At 38.0% G+C, this 13,513-nt stretch overlaps 1 protein-coding gene across 1 annotated transcript in view; it reads left to right on the forward strand.

The window, feature by feature from the left end:
• The window catches only part of ROS1 (ROS proto-oncogene 1, receptor tyrosine kinase), an 80,004-nt gene that overhangs the window by 27,761 nt on the left and 38,730 nt on the right, over nt 1-13,513 (forward strand). The window contains exons 17-26 of the mRNA XM_080389549.1: nt 741-932; nt 4,898-4,998; nt 6,612-6,826; nt 7,159-7,316; nt 7,917-8,079; nt 8,899-9,161; nt 10,024-10,087; nt 10,745-10,947; nt 11,657-11,868; nt 12,372-12,658. Coding sequence (XP_080245675.1) covers nt 741-932; nt 4,898-4,998; nt 6,612-6,826; nt 7,159-7,316; nt 7,917-8,079; nt 8,899-9,161; nt 10,024-10,087; nt 10,745-10,947; nt 11,657-11,868; nt 12,372-12,658 — 1,858 coding nt within the window. The remainder of the gene's footprint in view (nt 1-740; nt 933-4,897; nt 4,999-6,611; nt 6,827-7,158; nt 7,317-7,916; nt 8,080-8,898; nt 9,162-10,023; nt 10,088-10,744; nt 10,948-11,656; nt 11,869-12,371; nt 12,659-13,513) is intronic.

Here is a 13,513-nt window from a genome sequence, read left to right on the forward strand (position 1 = left end):
ATGCAGGATACTGAACTCCAGGTGCAAAACAGACAAATCAAACATGCTATCAACAGTTTTGTTGGATTCAACACTGTAAAAATAAGTGAAGATAGTGAAAATGGAGGCTGCCAAGCTGATCTCAACTAAGAAGTAGATGGAATTTATTTTAATCAAATTTGACATGATTTGTTTACACAGAGATTTTCAAGATTGGCCTCTGTATTGTTATATTTTGCAGATCACTGCAGGTAAAAAAATAATTACAATTGCACTTTGTACACTCTCATATCAGGAACACTGACATGTGAATTATTTAAAAGGTATCTGACTTCAAAACTGCAGTGCTAATTTATGCAGTGCTGTCAAATTATGCCTTCCATTTCTTGTAAGTGCAAAATCAGAAGCTGTTTTAAAAACTGGAGCTAGGAGGCCAGATTTCACACTGCCTTGCACCCTCATTTACACTTGTGAATAGTGAATATGAAGTGGGTGAGAAACTCTGTCAGACAGAAGGCTGCCAAAGCTGGGAAAGCCAAGGGGAAGAGATATTTCAGCTTTTTCTTTTGTTACTTTCTGGCAAATATTAACTAATAATTTTGCCTCGTTATTCATCCTTATACTTCGAATGCAAAAGGTTTCAAAGCCTGAGACTTGCATAAGCTTCTGATAAATGGCTGTGGAAATGTCACTTACATGTACTTAATTGATCATGGCTGATGATTTAGGTGTAATGCTAAAAGCAATTCTTTTGTCCCTAGATCTACAGAAAATCCCTGCTGGGAGGCCATATGGATGTTGTGGCTCATGTTGTGTTCCTAGTGAAGGATCTAGTAGTGGATTCCATAAATGGCTATTTGTACTGGGCCACAACGTATTCAGTGGAGAGCACAAGACTGAATGGAGAGGAGTATCTTATGTTACAAGAGCAGCTACAGTTTTCTGGTAAACAGGTGACTGATTTTTTTTTTATTTATTTTTTTAATTTTTTTTTCGGGGAGGAGAGTGTTCTGGAAGTTCAATCTTTTAATAGTCAGTGTTCATGGCTGTCAAAATCAACATGTTGTGACCAGAAGAATAACATGCCTTTCTTGCAATACTGTTAAATCATTTTGAGAACAGGGTAAGAATTAAACCATGTAATAGCTGTACCAAAACTTTGGCTTGTCATTTCTAAAGTCAGACCCTTGCAACAAAATATGACATCAAAGATGTCCTTATGGTTGCAATGCTGCTCCTTTCCATATGTGAAAGGCACTTGCTTTTCCCAAATGACTTAAATCTAATGGTCAGTTTTGGCTTTCCCATCACAACATGGAGCCAGAGCTCTATAGCATCCTGCCTCCTTTGTGATGTTCCCCGGCTTGTGGGTCCTCAGAGGGCCAGTTTTGGGACTAGATATTTGCCAGGGAGACCGGAGCTGCACTTCAGGCTGCAAAGATTGCTGCTACAGAGACAGGCTTTGCCTGTGCTGCTGAGAGGGGGGCGGCGGCAGCTGGTGCGATATTTGTGCTCAGCACAGCTGGCCCCTGCCACTGCCCGCCACAGCTTGCTGCTGTGGCTGCTGCAGTACAGGTGAGGGTACCAGATCTGCCACTGACAATCCCCATCCTGCCTGATCCTGTCCCTTGTGTGGTGGCAGGAATAGCAAGTCCTGTGCTTTGGGGATCTTCGAGGCTTTCCATTGCCAGTTTGCCCCTTCCCTTCCCCGTCTTCTCTTTCTCCCTTGTCTGAGTCAGATGCAGGCCTGGCCTCAGCTTGGCCCCTCTTTCTTTGCTCCGTACTGCTGGGGAGCTCCATAGGGCTGTGAAGAGGCTGCTGCAGAGCAGAGCAGCTCCTCAGGGAGAAAGAAAGGGGACTTCTTGCAAGAGTGAGTAAAGCTAGTGGACAGTATGGGGAGGGGGGAAAGAGATGGGAGGTTGTTGTTTTAGCTGTATTAGGGTGGATGTATTAGGGTGTTCATGAGGGTTTGGGAAGGAGAGGGAAACTCTAAAGCTAAGTACAGAAGTACTGAAAAATTTTTGTCACTTGTAGAGAGAAATGTCTGTCCTGGAAAGGGTCATTGTATCTTCCAGTACTAGCCTCACACCTCTCTGTGGAAGCTGGCGAGCGTGGACTGTCTTCAAGGGAAGATCTATGCTGTCCAAGCTCAACAGCACACTTAACTTGCCACATATCTTCTGAGTGACCAGTTGCAAAGGACTGACAATTTGCAGTTTACTCTAAGCAGCAAGTGTCACCTTCCTTGCCCTTCTCTTTTTATTCACTACCTGTTTCTCTCAATGACCTCATGCTAACCTCAAACTTCTTGTTCTTGTTTTCAGGAACCTTGGCAGCAATAAGACTGCTTGTCTGCTCCTGTCATTTTTTTTCTGCACCTTTCTTTATGTCAGTGATACCAGCCTTCAACCATCCACTTATTCACACCTCCTACAAACAATCATCTCCTCTCCTGCTTCTCTGCAGCCCCTAAACTATGTGCTGACTTCCTGAACTCAGCCTTCTGCCATGATGCATACAGGAAAAAAGCCAAGTAAAAATGTCTAGATTGAGAAGTGACCAGTTATAGCTGATAGGTGTTTGTTTATTAATATAAAAACCAAAATAAACCCATCAGAAAAAAAAGAGCAGTACGACATTTTTTAATGGTGGAGTTATCAAACTGGTCATTATTGTCACATATAAACATGAAAATACATGTTTGCACAAGTGCTAATATGTATCTTCCTTGCACAATCCTGAATACCTCTTACTTCAATATTAAAACACAGATGTAATAGTTAATTGCTGTTATTCAACAGTCAGAGCATGTTCTCCACATGACTGTTCTTACTGGTATTTACTAGTTGGTTTTCTAATAAAGAATTGCTGTTCAGCTGGTCAGTACAGTATCTTCAGCAGTATATGGCTGTATCTCCTTTTAGCTTGAAACCTGAGTGATAGGAAGAGACTACTATGGAGACGTCAGTTTTCAAATATGAAACAAATCTGAAGGGAGAGCTTTGATAGTCTAATTTCTTTGGCAGGAGCTAAACCCTTTTATGACAGTTATTTTATTTTCCAATCAGCTGTTTAGCTTAGCTGGTGTATATTGGCATAGCTTGATTGATTTTGCCACAGCTACTCTGGTTTATTCTAGTTTAGGATATGGCATAGAATTTCCAATGCACTTAGTAAGTACACTTCTTCAGTATACCTGGGACAAATGTAATTTATAGGGGAGCAGCAAAGTGTGTTACATTCAGGAGGGGCTAGGACCCTCTAGGTGTGGTCTCTTATTATTTCTAGTCAAGAGGTATCTCAAGTAGCTAAATTTAGGTTGCATCTTATGATGCTGAGTTACATTGCACGATCACAACTACATATCACGTCCAGAGACTAATACCTCCCATGAAATGTAAAGTTTGTCTATTTTTGAAGCATAACAGAAGGAAGGTGTTAAATTGCTGTTTAACTCGTGAAGATGAACAGTAAAAATATTTCTTTGCCTTTTATTGATGGGGATAGAGGGACCAGGAGAAAGAAAATGGGTACACCTATGGGGAAAATATAATAGTGCCAGAAAAAAAAGCAGGGCAAGAAAAGAAAATCCAAACATTTAAAAAAGCAAGGTAGATTCAGGAAGGTGTAGTTTGGTGTTATGCAAGGGAGGGAGAATAGGTAAATGGGATAAAATATAACATGGTTGACTAAATGTGCACTCAGGCACATACATACTGTGTGATATTTTTAACAGGAAAACCTACAGGAGCAATCACTCAAACCTTGATTTTCTGACATACAATGTCAACAGAAATATGTCAAGAATGTGATTACATAAGGACCAACAGACAACTAAGTGATATGGCATTTGCTTTCCTGTCATCATCTTCTGCGGTTTATTAATGAAGAGTTGGGAAAAAAAAAAAAAAAAAAAGGACTGCTCCACTTACATCCATAATGGAAAATTAAGCTTACAAAAGAATAGCTACAACTAGTGTTTGGACAAGAAGTTTGAGAGCTGCTGGAAAACGTTCAGAGAGGCCCCTAACAACTTGCAAGCTGTGCTAATGACATGACATAGGTTGAACTTGATAACATTTAGCAGACTAATTCGTAGAAGCAAATTCTTTGTTATTCACAGAACAGATTATTAGAAGTCTGAATTCTATTATTGTTGCATATGGTATTGAATCTGTTGTTTACTGCAAAAGCAAGAAAGCTCTGTTTCGAATATTAGGTCCTATTAAAAAAAACAAACAAAAAATCTTGCACCTAGCTTAAATGAGGATGAAATATTGAAGTAATGAACAGCAAGATTGTTTCATTCCTCCCACCCCCCCCCACTCTTTATTGAAAAATAAATAATTTACCAAAATATAAATGCTTGAATTTCCTGTTTAACCAGATACATCAATAAAATTTTTACATGTATTTTCCATAAGTAACGCAACTCATTAAATATTGCATTCATAAAATCAAAGCTAGAAAACAAAGGCAAAAGGTCTGAAGTACTTCTTTCAGAAGGTGTTTCTGACTTTCAGACTGGGTATCCACCACCTGTTTTAGACTAAGAATGTTAAAATACCGGAGGTGTTTTGGGAATTTTGATAGGTAGTTCCACTAATCACTTGATACACTGTTGCCATCATATCTGAAGTGCGCAGATACTCCAGGGATAAACACTGTGACAGGTGCTCATAAAGTGCTATCTAGAAAATCATCAGCTGCTATAAATAGGTGTCCACCAAGGACTTGATGATTTTCTAGTGCTATCTCTTTTTGTGTTAAAATAAATATTCATGATAGTAGTGTTATTTTTGCCAAGAAAGAGCTACTCATGTTGCTATCTAGACAACAGTTATGCCTAAGAGCTTTTACCTCAGAAATGAAGGTGTGTTCAAATTGCTATTTGGACTTTTGACTTTTTTTTTCTTAGGTGTTTGGTTTAACTTTGGATTTCACCTATGGTTTTCTTTACTGGCTTGTGCGAGATAGTCTATGCCTGAACCTGTACAGAGTTGCTCTTTGCAAAGAAGGGTAAGTAAACGTGTAGCAGAGGTAAGACAGTCTATATTTCCTAGTTTTTGCGATATTCTTTAAAAACAAATTTTGTCCAATGCTGGGCACACTAGTTATTGATTTAACATTAAACAAAAAGAAGAGCTAATGATCATAGCTAGCTGATGGCAAACTACCTGTTGGGATGGTTGTTAAACATGTTTTACAGTGAGAGAAACACAGTATGGAAGCTTAACCAAACTGAGGTCATACTCATCAATTTTTAGACTTAGCTTTAGGAAATAATCGCCATTTATTGTCTATTTTATGTTTTGGCATTTGCAATACCTGACAGTTTTCAAGTGCCTGGAGCTGTAACTTGTTCATCTTGCATGGAGCTTAGGACTTGAACTGACACTGCTTTCTTACCTGAGCAGTCAGTACTCAGCAGACATTCCTCTCGATCATCCTAAGAATGCAATGGCACCATTATTCCTGAAGGGCAATTTTTTTAAAAAAATAAAACGAAACAAAACCGTGTTTATGGGTCAGCTTTTATATATACTAAGACCTTGAGAAAAATTTTGTTCTGTAAATGGTATTTTGTTCTGTAAGTACCAAGTACATGATGAGTGATAGCTCATGAAACTTTTTTCATTTTTGCTCCTTTTCATATGGAGAGTGCGATTAATCTTTTTTTTCAAGTATCATAATAAACTTCTTAAACTTAATTGAACAGTATTTGCATGTGCTCATAATGTTGCAGGCTGGTTTTGTGTGGAATCAGCTGAGTTTTCTGACTGATACTAGACTTGTTATGTTTAATGGTAAACATTTAAGGAATCAAAATATGTTGATTAGTTTTAGCTAGAACATGCAGCTCCAGTGTGAACCAATTGACAACCATACATCATTGTTCCTGGCATGCCAGAACAGAGAGATTAGAAATAATCCACCCTAATGGACCTGATGGCATGTCAAAGCTTTTCCAAATTTGTTTTGGATAGCATGTGTCTAAGCTGATAGACATTTCTGAGATGGCAAAATGATGCCTTTTACAACACATTTAATCTCTCACCCAGAAGATAAATTTGTTCCAAAAAAGGCCTGTACGTTTTGACTAGAAGTAACATGACGGATTAAGTCACCAGTGATCCCAGGGGAGGAAAATGCTAAGAGAGCTTAGTAAATAACAGAAGGTTATCAAGGAAACTAGCAGGCTCAAATTCATCTGAGGACCTGCTGTAACAAAGTAGAATGAATCTCATGTTATGAAGTAGACTCTACTGTTTCAATGCAATTGCTGAGAGAAGGTGGGCTGGTTTTTCAAAATATTCAATTTTCTACATCCATACATCAGAATATGAAGCCATTTTACGTTTTCTAATGAAATCAAGGGAATCAAGGCTTTGCTTTTTTTTTTTTTTTTTTTTTTTTGTAAAATTTTGACAGGTCTTTCTGCAATGTGCCATTCTGAAAAGCATTCTGCTTTGGAGAACTTAAAGAAAACTTTTTGAATTGTTTCCCTACCTCCTACATCAGTATTAAGAATCTAAATGATGCAAAACTTATCAGTGTGTCAAACATTGCATAAATCTTGTTCTCTCTACATGTGTGTTTTCAGTTTTCTAATTTCATATGTGTTTTCACAGTTGTGGTAATGCCATCATCACAGAATTTGCAGCATGGAGTACTTCAGAAATATCTCAGAGTACACTGCAATACTACAGTGGTCGTCTGTTCTGGATTAATAGTCTTCAGTTCATTACAACTCAGGAAATCAACCAGAGCCTTAGCATTCCCTTCTCACAACCAGCAGAGTTTGCAGCCTTTACCCTTGTTCATACATCACTTAAACCTTTGCCAGGTACGTTATTTTCTTGAGCTAAACCCCTCAAGAAAGGTATTCACTGTCAGCTTGTAATTCTTTGTTCTTAGAATCCTTCAGTCATTTGACAAAAGATAAGAACAACAGCAACTCATTAATAAATATATCAGGCTATAGCTGGATAATGTGCAATTATAAAAGCTGATGGGTATGGCAAAAAAGAATACATGGTGTTATTATTCATTGTTTCTACCTAATGACAACTTACCAGATTTTCCATAGTTCTTTAACGTTTCAAGTCAGGTTTGAAAAGTCTACCTACTGCTCATATTCTTTACATTATTATTATTTCTTCCTCTTTTCATGGACAGGAAATCTTTCTTTTACACCAAAAGTGATTCCAGATTCAGTGCCAGAGTCTTCCTTCAGGATTAAAGGAAATTCTTCAAGTTTTCACATCACTTGGAGTCCCTCCACAAACGTGGAATGGGGATCTGTCTTTTACTGCGTAGGATCAAAAGCTCTGCAAGTGAGGATATTCATGTAATCCCTCTCTATTACCTCCATGTATTACTGCATCTACTTGCTGATGAATCTGTCTTTAAACAGAAATACAGTTTGTTTCTGCTTTAGCATTTACAAATTGGTCAAGCAACCAGACTAAACTGTAAATATAAAGCAAGTTGTCCTGTTTATTCATCACTGAGGCCAGCACAGGAGGAATACAGCATACAGTCTTGGCAGTAGCTCTGGGCTAGCTGCTGGGGTGTGAAGTGCCAGGCAAGGAGTTTCCAGTGCTCAAAGATGTGTGAGAAAGCTTTTCACAATAACTCAGAGACAGAATTGCCCTCTGAGCTGCCAGTGGGACAGCCTTTGCCTGAATGTGAAATCTAGCCTTCATCCAGACTTTATTTTAGCACCTTTGGTGAGCTTTACTTCAAATTCAAAGGGTAGATTGCTATGCATTGCTACAGTGCCACAGGAGTTGGTGAAACAATGATCATTCACAGGAAGAGAAGCTCTGCCTTGATTTAGTTGACCAGCTTGCTGAGGGGAGTTTTGGAAAACTGAGGGCCTTTCTGAGGGGGAAAAAAATGTTTTATTTTATTCTGGTTTATTTCATTCACAGTCTTTGGAGAGTGAACGGTGTCTCTATCCCCATAACCTGACAGTGCCATACTACAGAGTTGATTGGCTGGAACCATTTGCACTCTTTGATTTTACTGTCACTCCATACACATACTGGGGCAAGGCACGAACAACATCTGCATCCCTTCGAGCCCCTGAAGGAGGTACTAGAATTTTAAATCCCATTCCTCACCTGTAATGGGTACTGGGACCAGGTCTATGTCAGCAAGTGAAACCCTGGAGAGGAATGAGCAGCTTTCAGGGCTAGTCAGCTGCAGGCAGAGTTGCAAGGACAAGTTCCTGAGTATCTTTGCAATTATCTATTGCACACATAAATGCACATACTTGCATCAATAGAATTTGGAACAGAAAGTGTATGACTATACCTACCATGTGCCTATGACTATGAGCAAGAAAAAGAAATTGAGATCCATTACAATGACCATCAAAGGCTGCATGTAATAACCACTCCTTAATTTTTTAGTAAATGTTATGCACTTTTTACTTCAGTGTTTATTTTTGCTCTCATGCAGGTCAAAGGTAAGTCAGCTAAAATAAAACGTTAAGTGACTGGAGTGCTGAAAGAGAGTTTATAAGCTACAGTAGATTTTGAAGTGGATAGGAGAGGAGGTAAGAGCACGCTCTATGTTGTGAAAATTCTTGTAGCTCCATTGCTACCTACAGGACTAGGCTAAATAGATATGTCCCAGTCTGAGTGCAAGAGTGCATTTGTCTCTGTTTATACAGGGTTTTTTTTTGCTAAGTTAAAATCAGATAACCACACACCAATGGAAAACAGAAAGGAATTACCGTGAAGTTTTAGATATTCTTCTGTAATTTACACTTCACCAATTGCTAAGTGGCTCTGTCAGCATCAGGGTTATAAAGTTCAGGCTCAAAACTGAAAGAGTTGATTATGAGGTAGAGTTTGTGTTTTAACAGGAGTACTTTGCTTTGTGTTTTTTATCATTTTTCTTATACAGTTCCTTCAGCACCTACAAAGCCTAGAATATATGTGTTACGAAATAACCTACATGAGAGTGATGAGAAAGTCCTTGTGGAGTTCAGGTGGGACAGACCTGAAAGGGACAATGGAGTATTAACACAGTTCAGGGTTTACTATCAACTATTGAGTCAGAGTGGCACTGCTGATGCTTTCATGGAGTGGAACGTGAGCAACGTTAAACCCACCCTGATGCTCTTTTCTCTCGGGGATGTGCTTCCCAGCCTCACAGTAAGGTTTCAGGTATGAAAAATTACTGAGCTTATCCCATGCCAGATGGTAGATATTATCAGTGCAGCCTGATGTGTTTGCCTAGGAGATAGTATTGGGCTTGGGGCAAGAACTTGTGGTTTCTGCTTGTGGAACTGCTGATTGACTGACTCACCCTTGTATACTTGGCTTAACCTTTCTATGTAGTGTTGTTCACTGAATAAGGTGGAAAACAATGCTGCAATATTGTACAGATTTGTTAAAGCCCAAAAGAAACTGTTCTAGAAGTCTCCCAAAGCCACTGCTAGAAACTGCAAGTTAAATATAGATTGGGCTGAGCTGGTGGATGACAGGCGATTAAAAAGCCACAGATCAAGAGAAAATCCCCTGCTGGAGAAATGCAAGGACTCACATGGCTTCTATAAAGAGAGACTTCCATATTAAAACTCGTCAAGAGGTCATGTTTTCATTGTAATAAAAGTTTTGGAATGTGTGCTTGAAAGAAAGTTAAAAGTATGAGAGCATGTAACAGACCAGGTACTGATGGAGGAGAATACCATGTTGGTTGCAGCATCAACAAACAGTAGGAATTGCTTCAGCTTGGGGAAGGAGACAAGACTGTCTGGTGTTCTTTGAGCTCTAATTGATAGATGTAGCATGAATTGTCACTCTGTCCACTGCTTAAAATTCTCTTCATTGCCATGGTCCAAGCCTGAATGTAGCCTTTGAACTGACCAGCACAGCCTTAGGTCAAACTGAGCACATGCATATGTTCCTAGCTGTGCAGCCAGGAGATCTGGTTCTGGTTTTGTCTTTAACTATATGACTCTACAGGCTTACAAACACAATCATTTATGCTGCTACTTGACATATTTAACAAACTCCTGTCCCACAGGTGCAAGCCTTCACCTCTGTGGGTCCAGGACCTTTGTCTGATATAGCAGAGAGGAATTCATCAGGTATGGATGATTGAGATGCCATCTCATGGTTTGTGTGTAGTAGCTGCTAAAGTTGACAGTACAGGAATTTGGTAATCTGATAAATAGCCTCTGACACTTTGTGTGACCTTTGTTCCACCCTACAGTAGACACCACAGAGGAAATAATTACAGCTTCTGACATGGAATGACTAATGCATTTCTTATCATTACACTAAATATCAGGAATCTTAAGCCTTTTCTCAAAACTATGCTAAATTAACTTCTCTAGGGAACCCCAGGGTTGTATGAAACAACAGGTTTTGATCTGTAACCTACATACTCTAGAGATGATAGAATATTTCTACTTGGACTGTGAAAGGTAACCAAGAGAGTTAGACATCTACTAGGGATCATAGGCTAATTCTAGTTGGATTGTTAAAGGTAATTAAGTGAACAAATATGTTTTTACTAGGCTTAAATTTGTTAGGTAAGCATCCACAATGCCATTTAAAAAAATCTTAGGACTTTGTGTGTGATGACAACAAAGTATCTCATTATTTTATTTGTTGTGACATGTGACCAAATACGATTTGTGCAGGGCCATCATTTATTTTTATCTTGTACTTGCTTTCCTTATGAATGACTGCTATTGTCTAGAATGCTTTTTGTAAATTCTGCTATGCCCTTTTCCTTCCAGATCTTTTCCCTGTCCCAACTCTTATAACTGTTTCTGCCAATAAGTTGTTTCTTACTGACATTGACAATAATCATACCACATGGGAACTTTCAGCAAAGGCAAATGTAAAGGACATCTGTTATACTGCTAATGATGACAAAATATACTATATCGTAGAAGATTCTCTGTTTCTTTTGAATATACAGACTGCTTCAAAGTTTCAGGTATTCCTTTGTTCATTCCCTTGCTTGAGAGAATCTAGGAGAATATGTGGCCATTATTGTCATTATTTTGGGGCTAATTATGTTTTTGAAGACGTCAAAACTACATTTTTGAAACAGAAAAAAGTTACATGATGATCAAAGCACATTTAATGGCAAAATACAGAACTGGAAAGACACAATTTTCTTAATGACTGCCAGTTCGTATGAGATGTAATATAAAAGAGATTAGCTGGATAATTTTCCTTTCTAGCAGTGCAATAAAAATATGTATAATATAATAAAATTTGGACTTCAATTTTTATGTCAGCAATAGCTATTAGAATAAGCCGGAGTATGCCATTGGTATCCTATTAAATCATGTATGATTTTAGTGACATTTGCTTTGTTGATATTTCAACAGATATTTAATTTTAAATTCACACTATTAAATACAATTAATTTATTTCATGTATCAAATGTAATTTAATTTTATTTCATTCTAATTTCAAGAATATGGAAGCAACACGGAAGCAACAATTGATATTTGTGAAACAATAGTTTTCATTTGTATAAAAATATTGGAATCTTCATTCTATGGCATAGAATCTTTATATATTGTCTTCTGCATGCCAAGTAGAAATTATTTTGGAAACAAATATAATTTCATAATGTCAGGTGGGAAAATTCTGCTCTCAAGCAGTTTTAATAATTTTCTAAATTTTTTCTTAAGTTTTTCAGAGATGCATATCTTCACAATGCCACAGCCATCACAGTTGACTGGATTGCAAGACACCTCTTTGTTGCCCTGAAAACACCATGGAATGAAATTCAAATGTTTGTTATTGATCTTGAGGTCAAGATAAAATCTTTAAAACCCTTGAACATACAGTTGGGTAAAAGTAATTCAACTGTATCATCTCTGTTTTCATATCCTTTGTCAAGGTAAGGCATATATTACTTTTTTAAAGCATATTTTTAGTGTGATTTTCATCAAATCATCACTGTTAAGGACCAAAAAGGACTTTTTATAGTACACAAGCGTTTTGCATTGTGTAAATGGAGAAACTATCTGGACATAGTTCTACTTTTATACTGCAAGCTGAGCTTGGACATATCTAATTTCAAGATGTCCGTGTCTGAGTGAAGATTTCAAATGATACTGAAATACTAATGGGTTCTTCTGTTTAAGCGATGCAAATGAAAGTCAGCACCAGACCACAACTTTTTACAGTAACTGTTTTATCCAAAATAAATAATCAGTTATTGTGACCTTCCATTAAAAAATGCCCTTTAAATACCTGGAATCACTCTGCAAGTATGCTGCTGTAGTTACTGTGTTCTAAATGTTTGGGATCTTTGTGACTGTAGTCACTACAGGACTGCATTTAGGGCAGATTGCTCAGATGGAAGTTTTTCTACTGTAAATAATGCATTTTGTTTGATAGCCGCTTGTACTGGATGGAGGAGCTTGATTATGGCTGCCGTATGTTTTATTATGATATTCTGAACGACACCGTGCACCACATTTTGGGATACGTGTCAGCAGAAGAACAGATGAGGAACTACTGCAGCTGTAACGTGGCAGAAGCAGAGCTAGGAAGACCTATGAGTATAGATGTGTCTGACTCCAAGAATCCCCAGCTGCTCTTTATCAGAGGAAGAGGTGAAATATGGGCCTCAGATATGGATGCTTGCCACTGCTGGGAAATTACCAAAATACAAAGTTTTCAAGGTCTGAGTACTCTGTTATGTTTCTAGGTAGTTTGTGATTCTTTCTCTTGCACAAAACAATGTTCATTTCCACAAAATAGTTTTAAAGAAACACTTCTGTTACAAAATTGATTTATCTACAGGCAAGATGGTCAAAATGTGTTCTGTGTTTCTAGTTGTGTACCCTGTTCATACAAACTAGGAGAAAGAGCAGTGTGAGGATATTTACTGATGCAAATATATATTCTAGTAAAATGTAAATCAAATGGAGATGCTACAGCCTTAAATGCTACTTGCCAACGTATTTCACTTATAGTATTAACACATCATTTTACTAGGGTTTCGTATCAGATACACCTATTACAGTTTACCCCAATGAAAAGGTACAATAACATCTTACACTATGCCTGAAAGTGGCATTGCAGACTTCAACACGTGGGGAGGGTACTTCATGCAGGTAGAGTCTTATATGACAACTTATCTATGTTGCACTTCTTGTAACGATAACACTTAATCTTGGTTGCTCAGTTTTCTGCTGGGTTCTGGAGGGGTGCTGGTAAAGCTGTTCTGTTACCAGAGGAGCTGTCTTAATTGTTCCTGGGAGATGGCAGAGCCCTGCCTGTGTGGTTTTCATCTTGGAAAAAATATGGAAGTTTCTATAGACAGCCGTTGTGTTTTATTTTGATGTTTCTTAATTGAATTGCAGTTCTCATAATTATGGATAATAAAAAGCCTTCAAATCAACACTTCTAAACTGAAATAACATAGTGTTTCAGTGTCATGAGACCTATTGGAAAATATCAGTAATGTCTTTTCCAGGGCGGCCTTTGAAGACATGGTATGACTAAGATACTCACCTATATTGACTCACAGTGAA

This window comes from Falco punctatus (assembly GCF_963210335.1).
Source record: "Falco punctatus genome assembly, chromosome: 5".
In the NCBI taxonomy this organism is placed as follows: Eukaryota; Metazoa; Chordata; class Aves; order Falconiformes; family Falconidae; genus Falco; species Falco punctatus.